The sequence below is a fragment of the Nicotiana tabacum genome, chromosome 17 (genome assembly GCF_000715075.1).
Source record: "Nicotiana tabacum cultivar K326 chromosome 17, ASM71507v2, whole genome shotgun sequence".
Lineage (NCBI taxonomy): Eukaryota > Viridiplantae > Streptophyta > Magnoliopsida > Solanales > Solanaceae > Nicotiana > Nicotiana tabacum.
Genome location: NC_134096.1, coordinates 149,109,275 through 149,127,734, shown reverse-complemented (window position 1 = coordinate 149,127,734; position 18,460 = coordinate 149,109,275). Strand labels below are relative to the sequence as shown.

At 37.0% G+C, this 18,460-nt stretch overlaps 1 protein-coding gene across 1 annotated transcript; it reads left to right on the top strand.

The window, feature by feature from the left end:
• The first annotated feature begins 13,386 nt into the window (after positions 1 to 13,386).
• LOC142172166 (uncharacterized) lies at positions 13,387 to 14,236 on the top strand. The gene is made up of 3 exons (XM_075235950.1): positions 13,387 to 13,591; positions 13,676 to 13,803; positions 13,886 to 14,236. The coding sequence occupies exons 1-3, from the start codon at positions 13,387 to 13,389 to the stop codon at positions 14,234 to 14,236; spliced, it is 684 nt and encodes a 227-aa protein (XP_075092051.1).
• The last annotated feature ends 4,224 nt before the right edge of the window (positions 14,237 to 18,460 follow it).

The following is an 18,460-nucleotide window of genomic DNA, read 5'->3' as shown; positions in this document are numbered from 1 at the left end:
TACCAGCAAGAGAAAATTTTTGAAAAAGAGGAGATTTTGAGCCAAACTTGGCTGGTAGAACAGGCTGAAAAGTTAGAAATATATGAAGCTCAACGTGAGGAACTTACTGATGGGATGAGACACTTTATAGAGGGAAGATCTAAACTAGGACAAGGGATCGATAAATTTGTCACTACTATTCACGACTTGCAAGATAAATTAAATGCAAAGGTTGTTGCGTCTATCGCCCAACAAAATAGTAATGAGTTGTCAGAAGCTGAAAAGGAGCTTATACGCCAAATTGAGGAGCTAAAAGTGGAGAGCCAATCATTCGAGCATATTTCTGTTGATGATGCCCATGTTGAGAAAAGTACACTAGAGCAATACGAGGTAGCAGATAATGTTATATTTGAAGACTCTAATGTGTGCACATATGAGGATATAAATAGTAATACAATTCCAAAGTTAGGGCGTGTTGGTTCTCATTCTAAACATTTTTCGACATTGTATTTGGATGATGACATGGAAATCGAGTCATCTAAGCCTTTGGAGGAGTCAATGGAAGAGGAACAGGATGCTTACATTCTTGGATTTGTCGTGCCAGAGAGAAAAAATTACATTCCTCATATAAAGGCCGAGAAGTATAGAGTGAAAAATTTGTTACTTGGCCTATTTATTTTTGTATCCCCACCAAAGGAGCATAGCCACAGACTGGATGCCATGTTAGGGGTACAATTCATAAGTTCGAGGTGGAGGCAGAAAGTGGTTCAAGTCGTGCCACTACGTTAAATCAAGCGCTTGTTGGGAGGCAACCCAGCTTTACTGCTTTCTTTTATTTTTGTTTATTTTTTATTTTATTTTATTTTTATTATTTTGTAGTATTTATTTTTGTTTTGTAGGATTATGAGCATAGGAAGCAAAGCCATTAGAAGAGTGCAAAAGCGAGCTAGATGGTGAGGACTAAGTGTGGGGTGCCCACACAAAGGACGATGCCTGAGGGAAGTCTGAGTACCTCGTGAGCCGCTATTGCTTCGGCCTTTGGCCTATCAGGAGTCTCGTTTACCCTCTTATTATTTATAGTGTGCATTGAGGACATTGCAAAATTTTAAGTGTGGGGTGAGAAGATCGTTTGGATGAGTTTCTGTGCTATTTTAGCTTAGTTGTAGTACTCATTCTAAAGTGTAGTAGCTTTTGTGAAAAAAAAAAAGTAGAAAAATTGGACTTTTCCCGACGATTGATCTCCTAGACAGTTTTTCTTGAGGGATTAAAGTCTAAACTAAAATCCAAAATATGTCTTTTAGCTTTCTTTAGGTAGTAATAATCCCCTGTGGTTTTTCTTTGTGCCTCGGTTCTTTTCCATGGGATGTAGTTTGAACCGGGTAGCTTTTTTTTCTGAGTAGATTAGGAATTTAGGGAATAAAAGGAGCAAGAATGATGAACCTAGGCGCCCTTGACTTGTTTGATAGTAACATATTTATACTTTGGCATGTGTAGTATCTTCTGTATGATTTGAATTTATTGATGATGCCTTGTTAAATTGGACAGCATGTTTTGTGGTGCCTATGTCTCGTTTACATGACTTATGTTCACCTTGTGTTTAATACTTAATATCTCGTGGCTCCGTGAATACTTGCATTGCTTGAGAGTCGGAATGTGATCGTCCTTAGTGAGTCATGTGCCATGTGTGGTGAGGTTTTTGTGTTGTCCATGTATTGTACTTGTGTCTAGAACTTGCCCGGTATGTGAGTTGAAGCGAAATTTTAGGTGATGCTCGGTTTGAAAAATGATTTTAGGCTTTCTTTGATCTTTTTGAGCTTATTGCTTATCACAAATAAAATCTATCCCTAGTTAACCCTTTTGAGCCTGTAGACCTTTTATTTGGTGCCCACATTACAAGCCTATACCCTTTTTATTCTTAATTGACATTATTTTGATCCTTTTACCTCTTAAAGCACTTTAATTGTTAGATGAGCGCTAAAAGAAGTAAGAAGGGACTAAGTGTGGGGTGACTTTTGAGTGGAACCAATGAAAGAAAGAAGGGTACACTTATTTTGTAAAATAATACACCACTAGCGAAAATTGAAAAAAAAAAAAGAAGAGGAAAATCGGAAAAAAAAAAGAAAGAAAAATATAGAGGAATAAATTGTTGTCTTGTTCTTGCTAGGGGGTATGAATTAAAGTAGTGCTTAAAGAAAGAGGAAATATTATTGGGGTGATATTATTTGTGAAATTGAAGTGGTGTTGAAGAATTTGCGCTTAAGTTATTTGATGATGTGTTAAAGTGCTTAGGAGGTTGAGTCACTATTCCTAAAATATATCCTACCTTTCCCTTAGCCCACATTACAACCATGAAAAAGTCCTAATTGATTTTAGATCGAGCGAGCTTACATTAGTAGAGATTTACATTAAGGGCAAGCCTATGGTACCAATTGCATGCATGTGACTTCTCTGTGAGAGTGAGTGATTTTCTTTGATATATGTGAGTCATTAAAATATATTTGATCATGAGATTCGAATGTGTGGATTGAACTCGCTCTCTTGTTCTTGTTGTGAGGGCACATGGTTTCACGAGGGATAGGTAACGTTATTAGACTTCTCTATGATGTTGGGTGTTCAAGCCATGAGTGCATAGTGACATTGAGTCGGTTTTTGAGGTTAGGGTTGTTGTGAGCATGTTGTCTTTGTTCGAATATGTTTAAAGAAGAGCATAAGTAAAGGGAAGTTTGTGTGATGCATAGTCTAGAGCCTAATTGTTGCAAATAACCATGGTCATAGGTGCAGTGTGCTTTGAATGATAAGAGCTTAATTTTGTTTTGTCTACTATAGGATGGTTTGTTCGAGGACGAACAAAGGTTTAAGTGTGGGGTAGTGATGTTTGGCATATTTCGATATGTGTTGATGTTACTTTACCCATGTTTTAACGGCTTCTTGATGTTATTTGATCTTTAAAATGCCCAACATGGTTTAATTATTGGTTTTATGACTAGTTGAGTTGTGTGTGGTGAATTAGGGTGTTTGGAGTGCAAAAATATGAAGAAAAGGTGCTCTAGGTAGAGGAAGAGAGATTGGATGCGTCGCATCCAATCTAGAAAAAGATCAGTTCGCGCACCCTTAGCAGTGAAGTCAGCCCATAGCATCCGCCATAGCATCCGCACCTGGGCAAAGCTGAGATGGAGGAACTAGGGGTGGATGCGTCGCATCCACCCTCGCATGCAAAGCTGAGAAATAGAGGACAAGGTGGATGCGTCGCATCCACCTTCGCAGGCAAAATTGAAATGGAGGACGAGGTGGATGCGTCGCATCCACCTTAGCATCAATCCCTGAAGCCGATTTGGACTAGGAATAGGAGAGCTTTGGCCCACGACTTTTGTACGCAATATATAAGCCAAAAACGCCTCCTTTAGGTTATCTAACATATTGGGGAGAGGAAAAAAGCCACGAAAAAGCTGTGGAGGCTGGAATTCATCAAGTTTCATCTTTCTCCCACCAAACTTAGTAATTTTTATGTTTCTTTGTATGATTTGTTGTTTGGCTACCATGTCTATGTGGAGCTAAACTTCACGTTCTAGGGTTGTGATTCTTTCACGACTATTGTTATTCGGATATTGATTTTGACTTCTTGATTTATCATATTAGTTTATTTATTCAATCTTGCACTTAATTATTTAATTGCTTGATCACCAATTGAATATTATCTACGAATCTAGAATTGAACTCGAAAGTGGGAATTTTATATTGCATATAGGATTGAGTAGGGCAAGTTCTTGAACTCGGGCATCGGGGAACAGATTCGTGGTTAGGATAGACATATACCTAATTACCTTGCGTGGTTGATTTACAGGAATTATACATGCGTTCTTGTTGATTCTAACTCCATAGACATATAGGCGTTAGGTTAGCTTGAATAGGCGAGTAAGAACTCGACAGATTCTTATGAGCAATATTAACCCTGTCAACCAATAAGCTAGATAAATTAGTCGGTCAATTCAATTGAAGAATACAATAGGATTGTTAGATAGCCCATAACCCTAGATCGTTTTCCTTACATTGATATCATAAAAATCTGCTCTTTCTCTGTTCAAAGTTCATTATTTATATTTTCTTATTTAATTAGTTTAGAATAAAATATTTTTAGGTTTAATTCTTGTTTAGATAATTAGGATAGTCTAATTTAGTTAATAGTTAATCATAAGTCCTCGTGGGTTCGACATCCGACTTTTAGTCACTTTATTACTTGACGACCGCGTATACTTGCGTGAGTGTGTTTGGTCGCAACAAGAGCTATTATAACTACTGCTATCTTTTAGATCCATATCACATGCTTTTGTTGGAAAGCCATATTATTTTAATATTATGGCTCCTGTAGTAACTCTGTAATCTTCTATTTCTCCTCTGAACAAAAGCTCATTCTTCTAGATATTATCACGGTACCTTTATTTGTAATAGCATAGCTTTATTCACGTTGGGCCGGGCAAAGCCCGGGCTATCCCTACTAGTAACTGAAAATTAGGATAAACTCATGTTCTGTGGGCCCTTATGATAAGAATTTTGGATGATTTGCTTTGGATAAAATATCAAAGCCCGTACGCGAATGTATCTAGCTAACAAAGATAACAAACATAAGTTCGTGTGTTCCTTCCCGCCCTCTGTATTATGATTTGATTCCAATTTTTTAAATTCCTATTGTAGAAATTGAATGTGGTGTAGCCTTTGCTTGTATAACTAGTTGTTTTTTTAATTTTTGGATACTACAAGTCCTAACAAGAATTTGAAGAGAGAAAACTTGCTTCAAGCCTTTTTGGATTCGAGTAGACAATCAAGTGACCATGTTAATTGACAAATTGATTATAAATTATATACGCTGAATATGTAATAAAATTTTATACTATTACTGTATTTATACAATTTAACTTGTTACAATAATTTACAACATCAATACTTATTCTAAAGATTTATGTGTTGTAATCTTTAAGTAACTAGATTTTGCAAGTACTTTATAGTTTATACAATGTCATCGGTGCATTTAACTTATCTTGACAAATTACATCGACATTTTGTGAAATAATTCTCAAAATCTCAATTTTATTTGAACCATTGGGCTCTATAGCACTCCTCATTGAATGACCCAACAATCACTCTACTATTAAATTGTCTCCAGCCCAATGGCCTTCTAATCCAGACCCAGTATTCCATCTATACCTCTGTAAATTATGAGATGCTGGAATTTTCGTACAATTCGCTATTCTTGAATACAGTGTTTACTTCAATGATCCGATCTCATTAGATTTGGGATTATTCTTCTGCAATATAGGGTCCAGGAATTTCTCTAAAAACAATAAAATTAAACTTCATAAAAGTACAATATGGGGTAGATCAAAAACATTATGCACACTAGATTATTCTGGAAACGACTTAGTAGTTCATTTAATCATCATTTCACTCAACATATAGTTTTGTTTGATGAGACGAGCATATTGTTAAAATTTTACATACCTTGTCCATAGTCTCGATCCCTTCATGCTGCAGAACATTCTCACCACTTTGCACTGAGCATTGACAAATTAAACCATATATATATGTACCAATAATTCCTATGGAGATTAGAAGTCAAATTTTTAAAGATGACAATATTGCTCAAAGTTAATTTCTCCATCCGTAAAAGGCAGTGGCGGGGTTCTACTGGGTTGAAGAAGAAGAGAGGAGTCAAGCATGAAAAGAAGAACCAATTAGAGTAGCTAAGGACACCTGCCTGGAAATCAAACACGTTAATATATATATATATATATATATATATATATATATATATATATATATATATATATATATATATATATATATATATTAAATTTTAGTAGCCTCTAAGAATGAAGCAGGCAAGTCATCCTTGGCTATCAAAAGGGTTCTTACACTTCATGTAAGACCTCTCTCCTTAATTTCCTCATGCTTTAATAATTTGCTCTATTAATGACGTTAGAGCTCTAATCCCAGTACTCTATTTATAGCCCATCTGAGAATAGAAATCTGATTCTCTCATTCTGCCTTTTACCCATTTCCTCAGGTAAATTGGTCCAACATAAATATAGTACGTACTAATAATTTTATTATCTATCCCGAATGCATGCATGTAATGCCACTTTACCTGGTTTCTATAAAAGGATATATTCCCATGACAGTGAGCACATGAAAATAGCCTCATGTGATTTATGTCCTTTGACGAGAAAGAATTTCAACGAAGATGAAAAAAACATTAAAAAACGAGTTTTCGAATTTTTTAATAAATATGTGCAATTAATTATCTCAGAGGAGTCAAATAAGCTAGGGAAGTTGAACTAATTCCTGGAATCAAGCCTTTTTCTTTGGAAAAGTTCCAACAATAAAGTTAATTATCAATATCAATTTTGTTAAAAATCCCAAAGGATATGCATATAATTTATTTCCTAAATAAAATGAGAGGGGCAGGTTTGCATTTTGACAGTGTAACAATATGGTTGTTGCTTGATGGACTCTTCGATCTATTAAAATTCATGATGCGTGACTCAATTTAATTGCCATAATTATAGCTTGATTTAGTTTTTCAATTCTAGTCGCTGACTTTTTCTAAGCCTAATATATTAACACAAGAATAGGAGCGCAACTTAGCTTGCTCGTCAATGGTGTATGATAGAAATGGATCACACTAATGCGCATCCGATTCATTTAACTTGGTCTACTTTCTATAATTAGAGCATTTTCGCATTGTGAGCTGTAATTTGACAAGACGTTCATATTGTGTAAATTTAAGACGATATTTTCTACTGCCTAGCTAACACTTACACCAATATCATTTTGGCTGGTTGGCTGTATTTGTTATTTGCGCAGAGACGTGAAAGTCTCTGCCATCGCTTGAACTAAGGATTGTAGTCTTACTATACAAGATATTCCATCTAGCTGTTGAATTTGGATCATTATATGGAGAATTATAGGTGGCAAATAGACAGATTAAGTCAAACTTGGGCGGTGGGAACAATCGAGTTAATGGAGGATTAGGATTAGCTAGGATCAAAATACGTACATGGTTTGGCATGAATTAATTGTTTGAGCTGTGGATACTCTGTATGCACGGCACGTGTAATCTAAAAATAATTATTGCAAGCTATGATTTGGTGAGATCTTAGGACGGAGATTTTGGGTGCGTTTGGCAAGAGGAAAATATTTTTCGGAAAATATTTTTTAATTTTCTCATGTTTGGTTGGTTTAAATATTTTGAAAAATATTTTTCAAACACCCCAAAACCGAGGGGCGTGACCGACGCTCAACCGAGTGAACCCGACCGAGCAAGCCTGTTAGATTCCTTCTACCCAAACTCATTCATGAATAAAGAGAATATATGTTTTCCTTAATTAAATAATAAAGTGGTCATGTCTGTAATTATCAATTTTTTACCATAAGTTTCACCATTTTTAAAGTCTCATAACGGACAAGTAATACAACCACAACATAGCATAGTTTGTTTTTTCCAGCACCAATACACAACCCACACTATGTCTACGGAGCCTCTATAGATAAAGAAGAGTACAATGATAATGCCGACAACAAGGCCCCGGCTATACCTCAAACAGAATACACAAGGTACAAAAGATTCATGACCCCGGAATGAAGTGGGGCTCACCAAGTCAGCTGGGAAGAAGGTGCACTGCTATCACTGACCAATACCTCCTGCTGTGGAACCACCTGCATCCATTGAAAGATGCAGCGCCCCCGGCAAAAGTGATGTTGGTACTATCGAATAGCACTAGTATGTATAACTAAACTCCCTCTTAATAGAATAACAAATAATACAAACAAGATTATCATAATATCAAAGGAAGCTTTAATCAACATCAAACCTCAATTTAGGATCAAGACACTGTTCAAATTAATTTCCATATCTCACATTGGGAGATTTTTAGTATCGATATACCATTATTCCACATACCAATACCACCGTACTCTCAGCACGGAGTCCGATCATGACCCGATCGGCTAGGCTATCTTATTAGAGACATCAACCACAATTACTCTCAATATCAATACCACCATCTTTAACACGGAGTCCGATCACGACCCGATCGGCTAGGCTATCCATTAGGGACATCAACCATAATTACCATTTCAATTATAATTTCCAGTACAATCACCACCATGTGTGCGACATGGTGTCCGATCACGACCCGATCGGTTAGGCTGTCTTAATCGAGACATCAACCTTTTTATATCAATCATCGCATTTCATATTACTTTCACATCTTTTCATTTCATTGGCACTAATGGCCATTATTATAAGATCATTCTTGGCACGTTGGCCATATTTAGTATTTCATGATTACCTTTTCACTTTCTAACATCAACATCATCATCAACAATAACGACATGTAGTAAACATGTGAGCAATTAAGAGTCTAAGTCACATAGAGATATTTCACAAAATTTGGCATAATATCCTTCGTTTGAATTTAACTTGAAGTCGAACATTTCTAATGCACATCCTATATTTTTAACACATCCTCAGTTAATAACATAACATAAATAATGCATTTGGAGTACTTGTTCAACTTATATCTTTCAACCCAATCTTACCCGAAACAGCCAATTTTATAATGATCCACTCGGGACTTACATAATTCACACGAATATCCCGGGATCCAATTCTAAGAGAAGAGTTTAGCCAACATGAGCTTCCTTAAACTCTTAAATATTCCGGAATTCTTAGCAACTTTAATCTATTGTAGAAATATAACAAGTTGAATCAAAATTAGGAAGATGATCATGGTCCTAGCTCATTTGAGCATTTTATCAAACACTAAGTGTGCATTAAGGTTCCAAGGTCCTTTTATGAAGAATTCCATCTTCCCACAACCCAATCTTTACCATTTTTAGCTCAACAATCTTCCTACACTCTTTTATAACACATGCATGTAAATAAACAACCCTCTGCCCAGATATTATCTTGCTAGATGTCTATTTCTACATAAAATTCGAAAGTGAGGGTTAGGGTGTAGAATCTTACCTCTAGGATGAAGACCTAGTGAGTTTCCCTTCTTAATCTTTCAAAACTTGGGAAAGAATTGAAGAACACCTTCTCACTCTAGGCCACTCTCTCTCACTCTAAATATCATATTATAGCTCAAAAAATGACCCAAAGAGTGTATTTAACGAAATAGGGTCGGGTTTTAAAAACCCAAAAATGGAGCTCCGGAACGGTTCTGCGGATCGCATATAGGTCGCAAAATTGCTGACAAAATGATGAAAAATCTGTCTGTGTATGCGGTCACTATGCGGTCGCATAGTCGACCGCATAGCTGGTGCCAGATTTGGCCATCTCCTGCTCACTTCTGCGGCCATTATGCGGCCCACAGAGTGATTATACGGTCGCATAATGGACCGCATAAACGCGCTTTTTCGCCAAAAAGTTTTCTTTACTTTCCGGTACATTGTTCAACCCAAACACGTAAGCCTAGTGTGGCACCATGAAATATTATTTTCTTTGCAAATTTTATCGGGCTTTACACTTAAGTACTTCGAAATTTTTCGGGGTGTTACATTCTCCCCCGCTTAGGATCATTCGCCCTCGAATGAGGGTAAAATCCATCATTAGCATCATATGCAACTTCGTTTGTTTTATACCACAAACTAGCAGTCCCAAGTTTGACTAACTCCCTAAATTTTCAAAAATTTCGCTAGAGTTTCCTTTGTAATTTGGCCTATCCACCTGTCAGAGAGCCCAGAAACACATCCTAATAGCATATACATAATCCAATGACGTAACATAATACGAAACAACACCAACTGTGGCCTCATAAGAAATATATTTCCAGAACGGAACACCCTCAACATTAAATGTACAAATCATACATAATTCATAGAAAGTAAGTCTTATAATTTTTTAGATCACAACTTTATAAATACATGGTCATTCAAACAAATAAGCATACTTTTTCTTCATTTCTTCCTCGGCCTCCCAAATAGCCTCTTCAACCTGTTGGTTTCGCCACAACACTTTCAAAGAGGTAATATCTTTATTTCTCAATTTTCGGACTTGGCGATCAATAATAGAAACCGAAATCTCTTCGTAAGTCAATTTCTCATTTACCTCAATAGTCTCAACCGGAACAATAAGTGTCAGATCTCCAACTACTTTCTTCATCATAGACACATGAAATACCGGGTGTACTAATGACATCTCAGGTGGTAGCTCAAGCTTGTACGCCACCTCACTGATCCTCTGGATGATTTTGTACGGTCCGACATACCTCAGACTCAATTTTCCTTTCTTACCAAATCGCATTACCCCTTTCATGGGAAATTTTTTCAAGAATACCCAATCATCTTCTTTGAACTCCAAATCCCTACGACGAACATCCGAATAGGATTTCTGATGACTCTGAGCGGTCTTTAACCGCTCCTTAATGATTTTAACTTTTTCCATAGTCTGATGCACGAGGTCTGGCCCTATCAACTCTGCTTTTCCAATTTTGAACCAACCAATGGGAGATCTACATCTCCTACCATATAAAGCCTCGAACGGTGCCATTTGAATGCTAGCATGATAGTTATTGTTGTATGCAAATTCTATGAGTGGTAAATGATCATCCCAGCTACCTTTGAAGTCTAGAACACAAGCACGCAATATATCCTCAAGCGTCTGAATAGTCCGCTCTGCCTGCCCGTCAGTCTGCGGGTGAAAGGCTGTACTAAGATTCACCTGAGTACCCAAACCTTGCTAAAATTTCTTCCAAAAGTTAGCAGTGAATTGTGCTCCCCGATCAGAAATGATGGAAACTGGGGTGCCATGCAACATGACTAATTCTTTGATATACAACTGAGCATACTGCTCCACTGTGTCAGTAGACTTAACCGGCAAAATGTGTGCTGATTTCGTGAGTCGATCCAAAATTACCCAAATCGAGTCAAACTTACGTGGGGTGCGTGGTAATCCAACCACAAAATCCATATTAATCATTTCCCACTTCCACATTGAAATTTCTATGTTCTGTGCCAACTCATCGGGCCTTTGGTATTCGGCCTTCACTTGCTGATTATTCAGACATCTTACCACAAAGTCCGCCACATTCCTCTTCATATTATTCCACAAATAGACTTCCTTAAGATCATGATACATTTTTATAGAACCTGGGTGCACGGAATATCTAGAAATGTGAGCTTCAGTCAAAATTCTTTCACGGAGACCATCCACGTTTAGAACACATAGTCGTCCTTGGTACCTTAGTGTACTATCATCCATGCCAAAGAAAAGGCCATGGTCTTATGTTTATGAATTCCCTCTTTCAATTGCACCAACAATGGATCGTTGTATTGCTTCTCTTTGACTTCCACAACAAGCGATGATTCAGCCCTATTCTGCACAATTACCCCTCCTTCACTAGAATCCGTAAGACGAACTCCCAAACTAGTCAATCGATGAACTTCCTTGGCCAATGGCCTTTTGTATGCCTCCAAGTATGCTAAACTACCCATAGATTTTCGGCTAAGAGCATCTGCCACAATATTAGATTTCCCCGGATGGTATAAAATATCAATGTCATAATCCTTAAGTAATTTAAGCCATCTTCTCTGCCTTAGATTCAATTTCTTCTGTTTGAAAATATATTGAAGGATTTTATGGCCCGTGAATATATCCACATGGACCCCATATAAATAATGACACCAAATTTTCAATGCAAATACCACTCCTGCAAGTTTTAAATCATGTGTTGGATAGTTCTTTTCATGATTCTTAAGTTGCCTAGAAGCATAAGCTATCACTTTTCCATGTTGCATTAATACACATCCAAGCCCGATTCTTGAAGCATCACAATATATCACAAATCCATCTATACCCTCTGGTAGAGTCAACACCGGTGCCGTAGTCAATCTTGCTTTCAATTCCTGGAAACTCTTTTCACAAGCATCTAACCATTGGAACTTAATTGCCTTCTGCGTCAATTTAGTCAATGGAGAGGCAAGAGTAGAAAACCGAGGGGCACGGCCGACGCTCAACCGAATCCATTTTTCTCCAATTGGAGAAAAATATTTTCCCTATCAAGAGAAGGGAAAATATTTTCCAAAACTCCTTCTTAACCTTCCCCACTCTATTCCCCATCCCCACCAATCCACCCCCACACCTCACCCCACCCCAACCCACCCACCCCACCCCCTCCACCCCAACCCCTCCCTAAATAAAAATATTATTAATAGTACTTTCTTTTCATGTTATAGATAGATTTTTTTTTTTCATTTTAACAAATGAGTATTTTGTTTCATGATATAAAAAGTAGTTTTTTAATTTTAACAAAAAACAATACTTTCTTTTTATGTAGAAAAAGTATTTTCTTTCATTTCAATAAAAAAAATATTTTCTTTTCATGATGTTAAAAAAATATTTTTTTTAAATTTCAACAAAATGAATATTTTCTTTTCATGATGTAAAAAAAATATTTTCTTTTATTTCAATAAAATGAATATTTTATTTTCATGTTGTAGAAAGAGTACTTTCTTTTTCAACCAAAAAAAGAGTATTTTCTTTTTAGTTATGGAGCACAAATTTCAACATTATTTTTGCGTAAAAAAGTAAAGCAGCACATTAGTTCCTTTGGGTTTGAGTGAATTTTTAGAAGAATAATTAAATTCTTGAAGAAAATAGAGTCCTGAAAACATTGGGTATTGGTGGGAGCACAGAAAACATGGGGACGAGGGGGTGAAGAGGGTAGTATAAAAAATTATTTTCGTAAAAAATATTTTCTACTCTCTAACCAAACACAAGAAAATATTTTTCGGAAAAAGTTTTCCACTCACCAACCAAACAAGGGAAAATAAGTGATAAAACCACTCATTTTTCATGAAAATAATATTTTCCATATCATACCAAACACACCCTTTATTGAAGTTGCATATATGAACTTTTCCGGCATGAACTATATGGCCATAGCAAAAATTCTATTTCATTTGGATACAAACTCAAAGTATATATGAACAACCATTTGCAATGCAAATATTTACATGATTTGAGTAGCTAGTTGTATTGCAATAATAGAGACTTAGCTTGCCTAATTACTGTTAGAGTCTGTTAAGTTGTTAGAGTTAGTGATTACTATTGGAGGTGGTTAATTGCACATGTAGTGCACGTGAGAATATAATTGTATTAGTCTATAAAAGGCTATCATATGTACGCTTAGAGATATAAGAAAATATCTTTCTCTTCTTCATTCTCTATCTCAGATTCTAGAATATTCATCTCTGCATGTGCCCTAATCCACTGCTCCATTGATCTAGCAGTGAAGCTTCATCTCTGTATCAATTTCTTCATGGTATCAGAGCGGCGATCATGAGGATCCGGTCCAGCGTGAGGCTCTGGCGAAATTGAGCTAATTACAGAAGATAATTTCCGCAAATATGGTTGGAAACGAGGTAAGCTCGTTTGATCATAATCACCCGCTATTTCTTCCAGCAGGAGATACTCCAGGGCTAGTTTTCATCCCAATTAAGCTCACAGGGCCAGAGAATTATGCCATGTGGAGTAGGGCAATGAAACTAGCTTTGAGAGAAAAAAGTAAGCTTGAATTTGTAGACGGTTCCTGTACTAAGAGCAGATACAAAGGTGAATTAGTTGAATAATGGGAAAAGTGTAATGCGATAGTGTTGTCTTGGATTGGAAGTATAGTTTCGAACAAATTAATGCCAGGGATTGTTTATGCCTCAGATGCGATAAAGGTGTGGAATAACTTTCAGGAGAGATTTGATCGATCAAACCTAACAAGGATCTATCACCTTTGGACAGAGATTGAAACAATGAGGCAGGGAACAGATCCAGTGACAAGTTATTACACTAAAATAAAGGACCTATGGGGATGAGTTGGATGTTAAATCTCCACTCTCTTCCTGTGATTGTGAGGAATCAAGGCCATCAGTTGAACATTTGAAATCTCAGCGTGTGTTGCAGTTCCTTATGGGCTTAAATGAAAGCTATGGGAATGTGAGGAGTAACATACTTGCAAGGAGACCAGTAGTTACAATTAATGAAGCTTATGCGATTGCGACTCAGGAAGAAAGCCAAAGAACACTTGGTGTGGTAGATACTCACACGGATTCACTTACTATGTTAGCAGGAAAGACACAAGGATTCAAACCAAAGGACACATGGTTAATCTGTGAACACTGTAGTTACAAGGGTCACTTGAAGGAAAACTGCTACAAAATTGTAGGATATCCTCCAGATTTTAAAAGTAAGAAGAAAACTAGATAATTTGGTGGAAACACAGGCTAGCCGGGTGGTAGAGCACAGTCTAGTGGAGGATTCAGACCATATGCCAATAATGCAACAACTGAAAATCAGATGCAAGGACATTTCTTCGCTGAGGAAGAATACTCACAGTTGATGGACCTCCTGAACAAGCCACCATCTAATGACAGTACCTTAAATGTGATGGCAGGTACTGTTACATTGTTATCTAGTACCTATGCCTGTGAGTGGATAATTGATTCTGGAGCATCTCATTATATTATACCATGCAAGAAACTATTAGAAGAACAAAGGAGCTTGGAAAAACAACATGACAGTAGAGTGCACGTGCCAACAGGAAGTAGATCTTCCATAGCATGTGAAGCAAATACAATAATTTTAGGGAGTCATAAAATCACAAATGTGTTGCATATCCCAGCTTCAAATTTAATCTACTTTCAGTGTCCCCTAACTTCTGTGTATTTCAGGTACTTTACAATGGCAAGGTAATGGGGATTGGTAGAGAAAGTAATGATTTTTACATTCTATAGAGAGAGTTCAAACCCATAGTAGGAGCAACAATAACCGGAGGAGGAAATGAAGCAGAGTTATGGCATCTAAGGCTGGGGCACCCATCAACAGTTGCAATGTAACATATCCCTAGCTTAAAGAATAAAGTCAATAATGTAGTACATGAGAACTGCTCAGTGTTCCCAATGGCAAAGAAAATCAGGTTAAATTTTCCTGTTAGTAAGAGTAAATCTAGTAGTATTTTTCAGTTGATTCATGTTGATGTCTGGGGACCTTATAGAAAGGCTACATTTGAAAGAAAATAATATTTTGTAACTGTAGTTGATGATTACAGTAGATATACTTGGGTCTCTATAATTCAATCCAAATGTGAGGTTTCAATTGTGCTTAAAGACTTCTTAACAATAGTAAGGAATCGGTTTGATGTTTCTGTAAAGGTACTGAGATCAGACAATCGCACAAAATGTTTCAATTCACAATGTAATGGATTGTTATCTTCCCTTGGCATAGTTCATCAAAGTAGTTGTGCTTATACACCTCAACAAAATGGAACAGTTGAAAGAAAGCATATACATATATTAGAGGTGGCAAGGGCCCTTAAAATACACAGTTCAATTCCAGTTAAATTCTGGGGAGAGTGTGTAAAGATTGCAGTCTATTTGATCAACAAATTACCTATTGCTATACTAGATGGAAAAACACCCTATGAGTTGCTTTATGGTAAGGAACCTAGACTGGATCATCTAAGGGTATTTGGTTGTTTGTACTACGCAAGCAGCCTGCCCAGGGGTGACAAACTAGCCTCAAGGGCAAGAAGGAAAGTACTAATGGGGTACTCTGAAGTTCAAAAGGGATATAGGTTACTTGATCTAGATTCCAAGACTTTCTTTGTTAGCAGGGATGTAAGCTTCAGAGAAGGGATTCTTCCTTTTAGAGCCATGCAGGTTGAAAATGAAGAGGAGGTATTGTTCATACCAATCAATGATATAACAAACATTAGCAGACACTGACAAGCTCATACACCACCACCACCAGATCATCCTCCCACAATGCAGCATGACAATAATAGTGACACAATAGCAGAAGAAACAACAAAACCTCACACCACTGATGGTCATGAGACAAATACAGCAGACAATGCATCTATTTCTCAATATAATATACAACCTGCAAATTCTGAGAGTTCAGTGCAAGGATCTGAATCAATAACAGAAGAACCTGATAATTCAGTACAAAGAGTTAAATCAGCAGCAGCAGAGCTTAGTATTACTGGGCAAATTGCAGAGAATGGTAGAGGCAAAAGAGTTACCAGGCCACCAATCTGGCTTAAAGACTATGTGACCTCTAAGGGCAAGGCTCCTAACTGCTTATACTCCATTGCTAACTATGTGGAGTATGATTATTTGTCCACAAGTTATCAAGAATATCTAAGTCTGTTCTCAGCACCCACAGAGCCCAAGACCTTTAAAGAAGCATCTCAATATCAGAGATGGATTGAAGCTATGCAACAGGAAGTCAATGCATTAGATGTGAACCAGACTTGGTAACTCGCAGACTTACCTAAAGGGAAGCAGGCAGTTGGATCAAAATGGGTGTACAAAATTAACTACAAGCCAAATGGAAAAGTAGACAAATACAAAGCCAGGCTTGTGGCCAAAGGATACACTCAACGAGAATGTTTATATTATCATGAAACATTCTCACCAATTGCTAAAATGGTGACTGTAAGGACATTAATCAGTGTTGCAGCCTCAAGGAATTGGCCTCTGTATTATATGGATGTAAATTATGCTTTCCTACAAGGTGACCTATTAGAGGAGGTCTATATGGATTTTCCTTAAGGGTTTGAAAAACAGGGGGAGTATAAAGTATGTAAGCTGCTCAAGTCACTATATGGCTTAAAACAAGCCTCTATATAGTGGAGTATCAAACTTATAGATGCTCTACAAGCAGCCAAATACATTCAAAGTCTATATGATCATTCTTTGTTTACAAAGAAGGAAGGTGAATAACTAGTTATTGTCCTAGTGTATGTAGATGATCTACTTAATTACTGGGAACAGTAGGAGGCTAATTGACCAAGCAAAGAGCACATTGCACAATAATTTCAAAGTCAAGGACCTAGGTGAACTGAGGAGCTTCCTAGGAATTGAGGTATTGATATCACATGATGGCATACTACTCAATCAGATAAAATACACTCTTGAGTTAATCTCTGATGTTGGCTTGAGTGGAGCAAAGCCAGTGAACACGCCTTTGGAAGCAAATGCCAGGTTCACCACTATGGATTATGATGCACATATGGGGGGCATTACAGATCCTGTACTTCCAGATGCCACTCCTTATCAGAAGCTCATTGGAAAATTGCTCTACCTAAACATCACTAGACCTGACATCAGTTTTGTTGTACAGGTTCTAAGCCAATTCATGAAACAACCTAAAGCTTCACACTGGGAGGCGGCACTCAGGCTAGTTAGATATTTGAAAAGGTCACCTGGTCAAGGTATTTTTCTAAAGAATAATCCTTGCACGCAACTGACTATTTTCTGTGACAGTGATTGGGCAGCCTGTCCAAACATTAGAAGATCTGTGACTGGATACATAGTAAAACTAGGGGACTCTATCATATCGTGGAAGTCAAATAAGTAGTACACTGTGAGTCGAAGCTCAGCAGTGGCAGAATATAGGAGCATGGCAGCTGCAGTTTTAGAGGTAATTTGGATAACATGGCTGTTAAAAGAACTAAATGTGTTTGTAACTACACCTGTGAAGTTGTTCTGTGACAACAAAGTAGCTATACAGATTGCCTCCAACCCTATCTATCATGAAATGATGAAATATATCGAAATCGACTGTCACTTTGTAAGAGGCATGATCAAAAAAGGATGATAGTGCCTGAACATGACAACACCAAAAATCAATTGGCAAATCTACTGACTAAGGCTCTAGGGACTATTCAGCATCATTTCCTTCTATCCAAGCTTGGAGTGCTCGATGTATTCCACCCTCCAGCTTGAGGGGGAGTATTGAAATAATATAGACTTAGCTTGCCTAATTACTGTTAGAGTCTGTTAAGTTGTTAGAGTTAGTGATTACTATTGGAGGTGGTTAATTGCATATGTAGTGCATGTGAGAATACAACATTATATTAGTCTATAAAAGGTTGTCATATATACGCTTAGAGATATAAGAAAATATCTTTATCTTCTTCATTCTCTATCTCAGATTCTAGAATATTCATCTCTGTATGTACCCTAATCCACTGCTCCATTGATCTAGCAGTGAAGCTTCATCTCTGTATCAATTTCTTCAAGTTGTAAATGGGATGAGTAGACGATGGTATTAGAAGATTACAAAGGTAATAGAAAAAATGATGTTATATTCGCCTTTCCATAAATTAAACTAATCCTTTTGGACGTTGACCTCTCTCTCTATAGAGCTAGAATAAAACCCAACGCTATGTTGAAAGAATCCAACAATAGGCAACAACAACTTGTCGCCATTGCTACATAACTCTATGATTGTTAACTTACCCGTGGAACAAAGTGAATTAAAGCATCCATGGAACTTTCATTATTTCTTACTTTTTCTCTATGATTCACCTATTATGGTCTGAGACGGATCTAAGATTTAAAGTTTATAGGTTCTTAACCATGTAATGACTGTTAACTAATCTTGTCAACGTTTATCCCGGGTACCCTCTGGTTGTGACATCAC

Bases quoted from the DNA above. Each gene is read 5' to 3' on its own strand.
- LOC142172166 (XM_075235950.1), top strand. From the start codon at position 13,387: ATGGTTGGAAACGAGGTAAGCTCGTTTGATCATAATCACCCGCTATTT. The intron at 13,592-13,675 runs GTGAATTAGTTG...AATTAATGCCAG, and splicing joins TACTAAGAGCAGATACAAAG to GGATTGTTTATGCCTCAGAT. The intron at 13,804-13,885 runs GTGACAAGTTAT...TGTGATTGTGAG, and splicing joins TGAGGCAGGGAACAGATCCA to GAATCAAGGCCATCAGTTGA.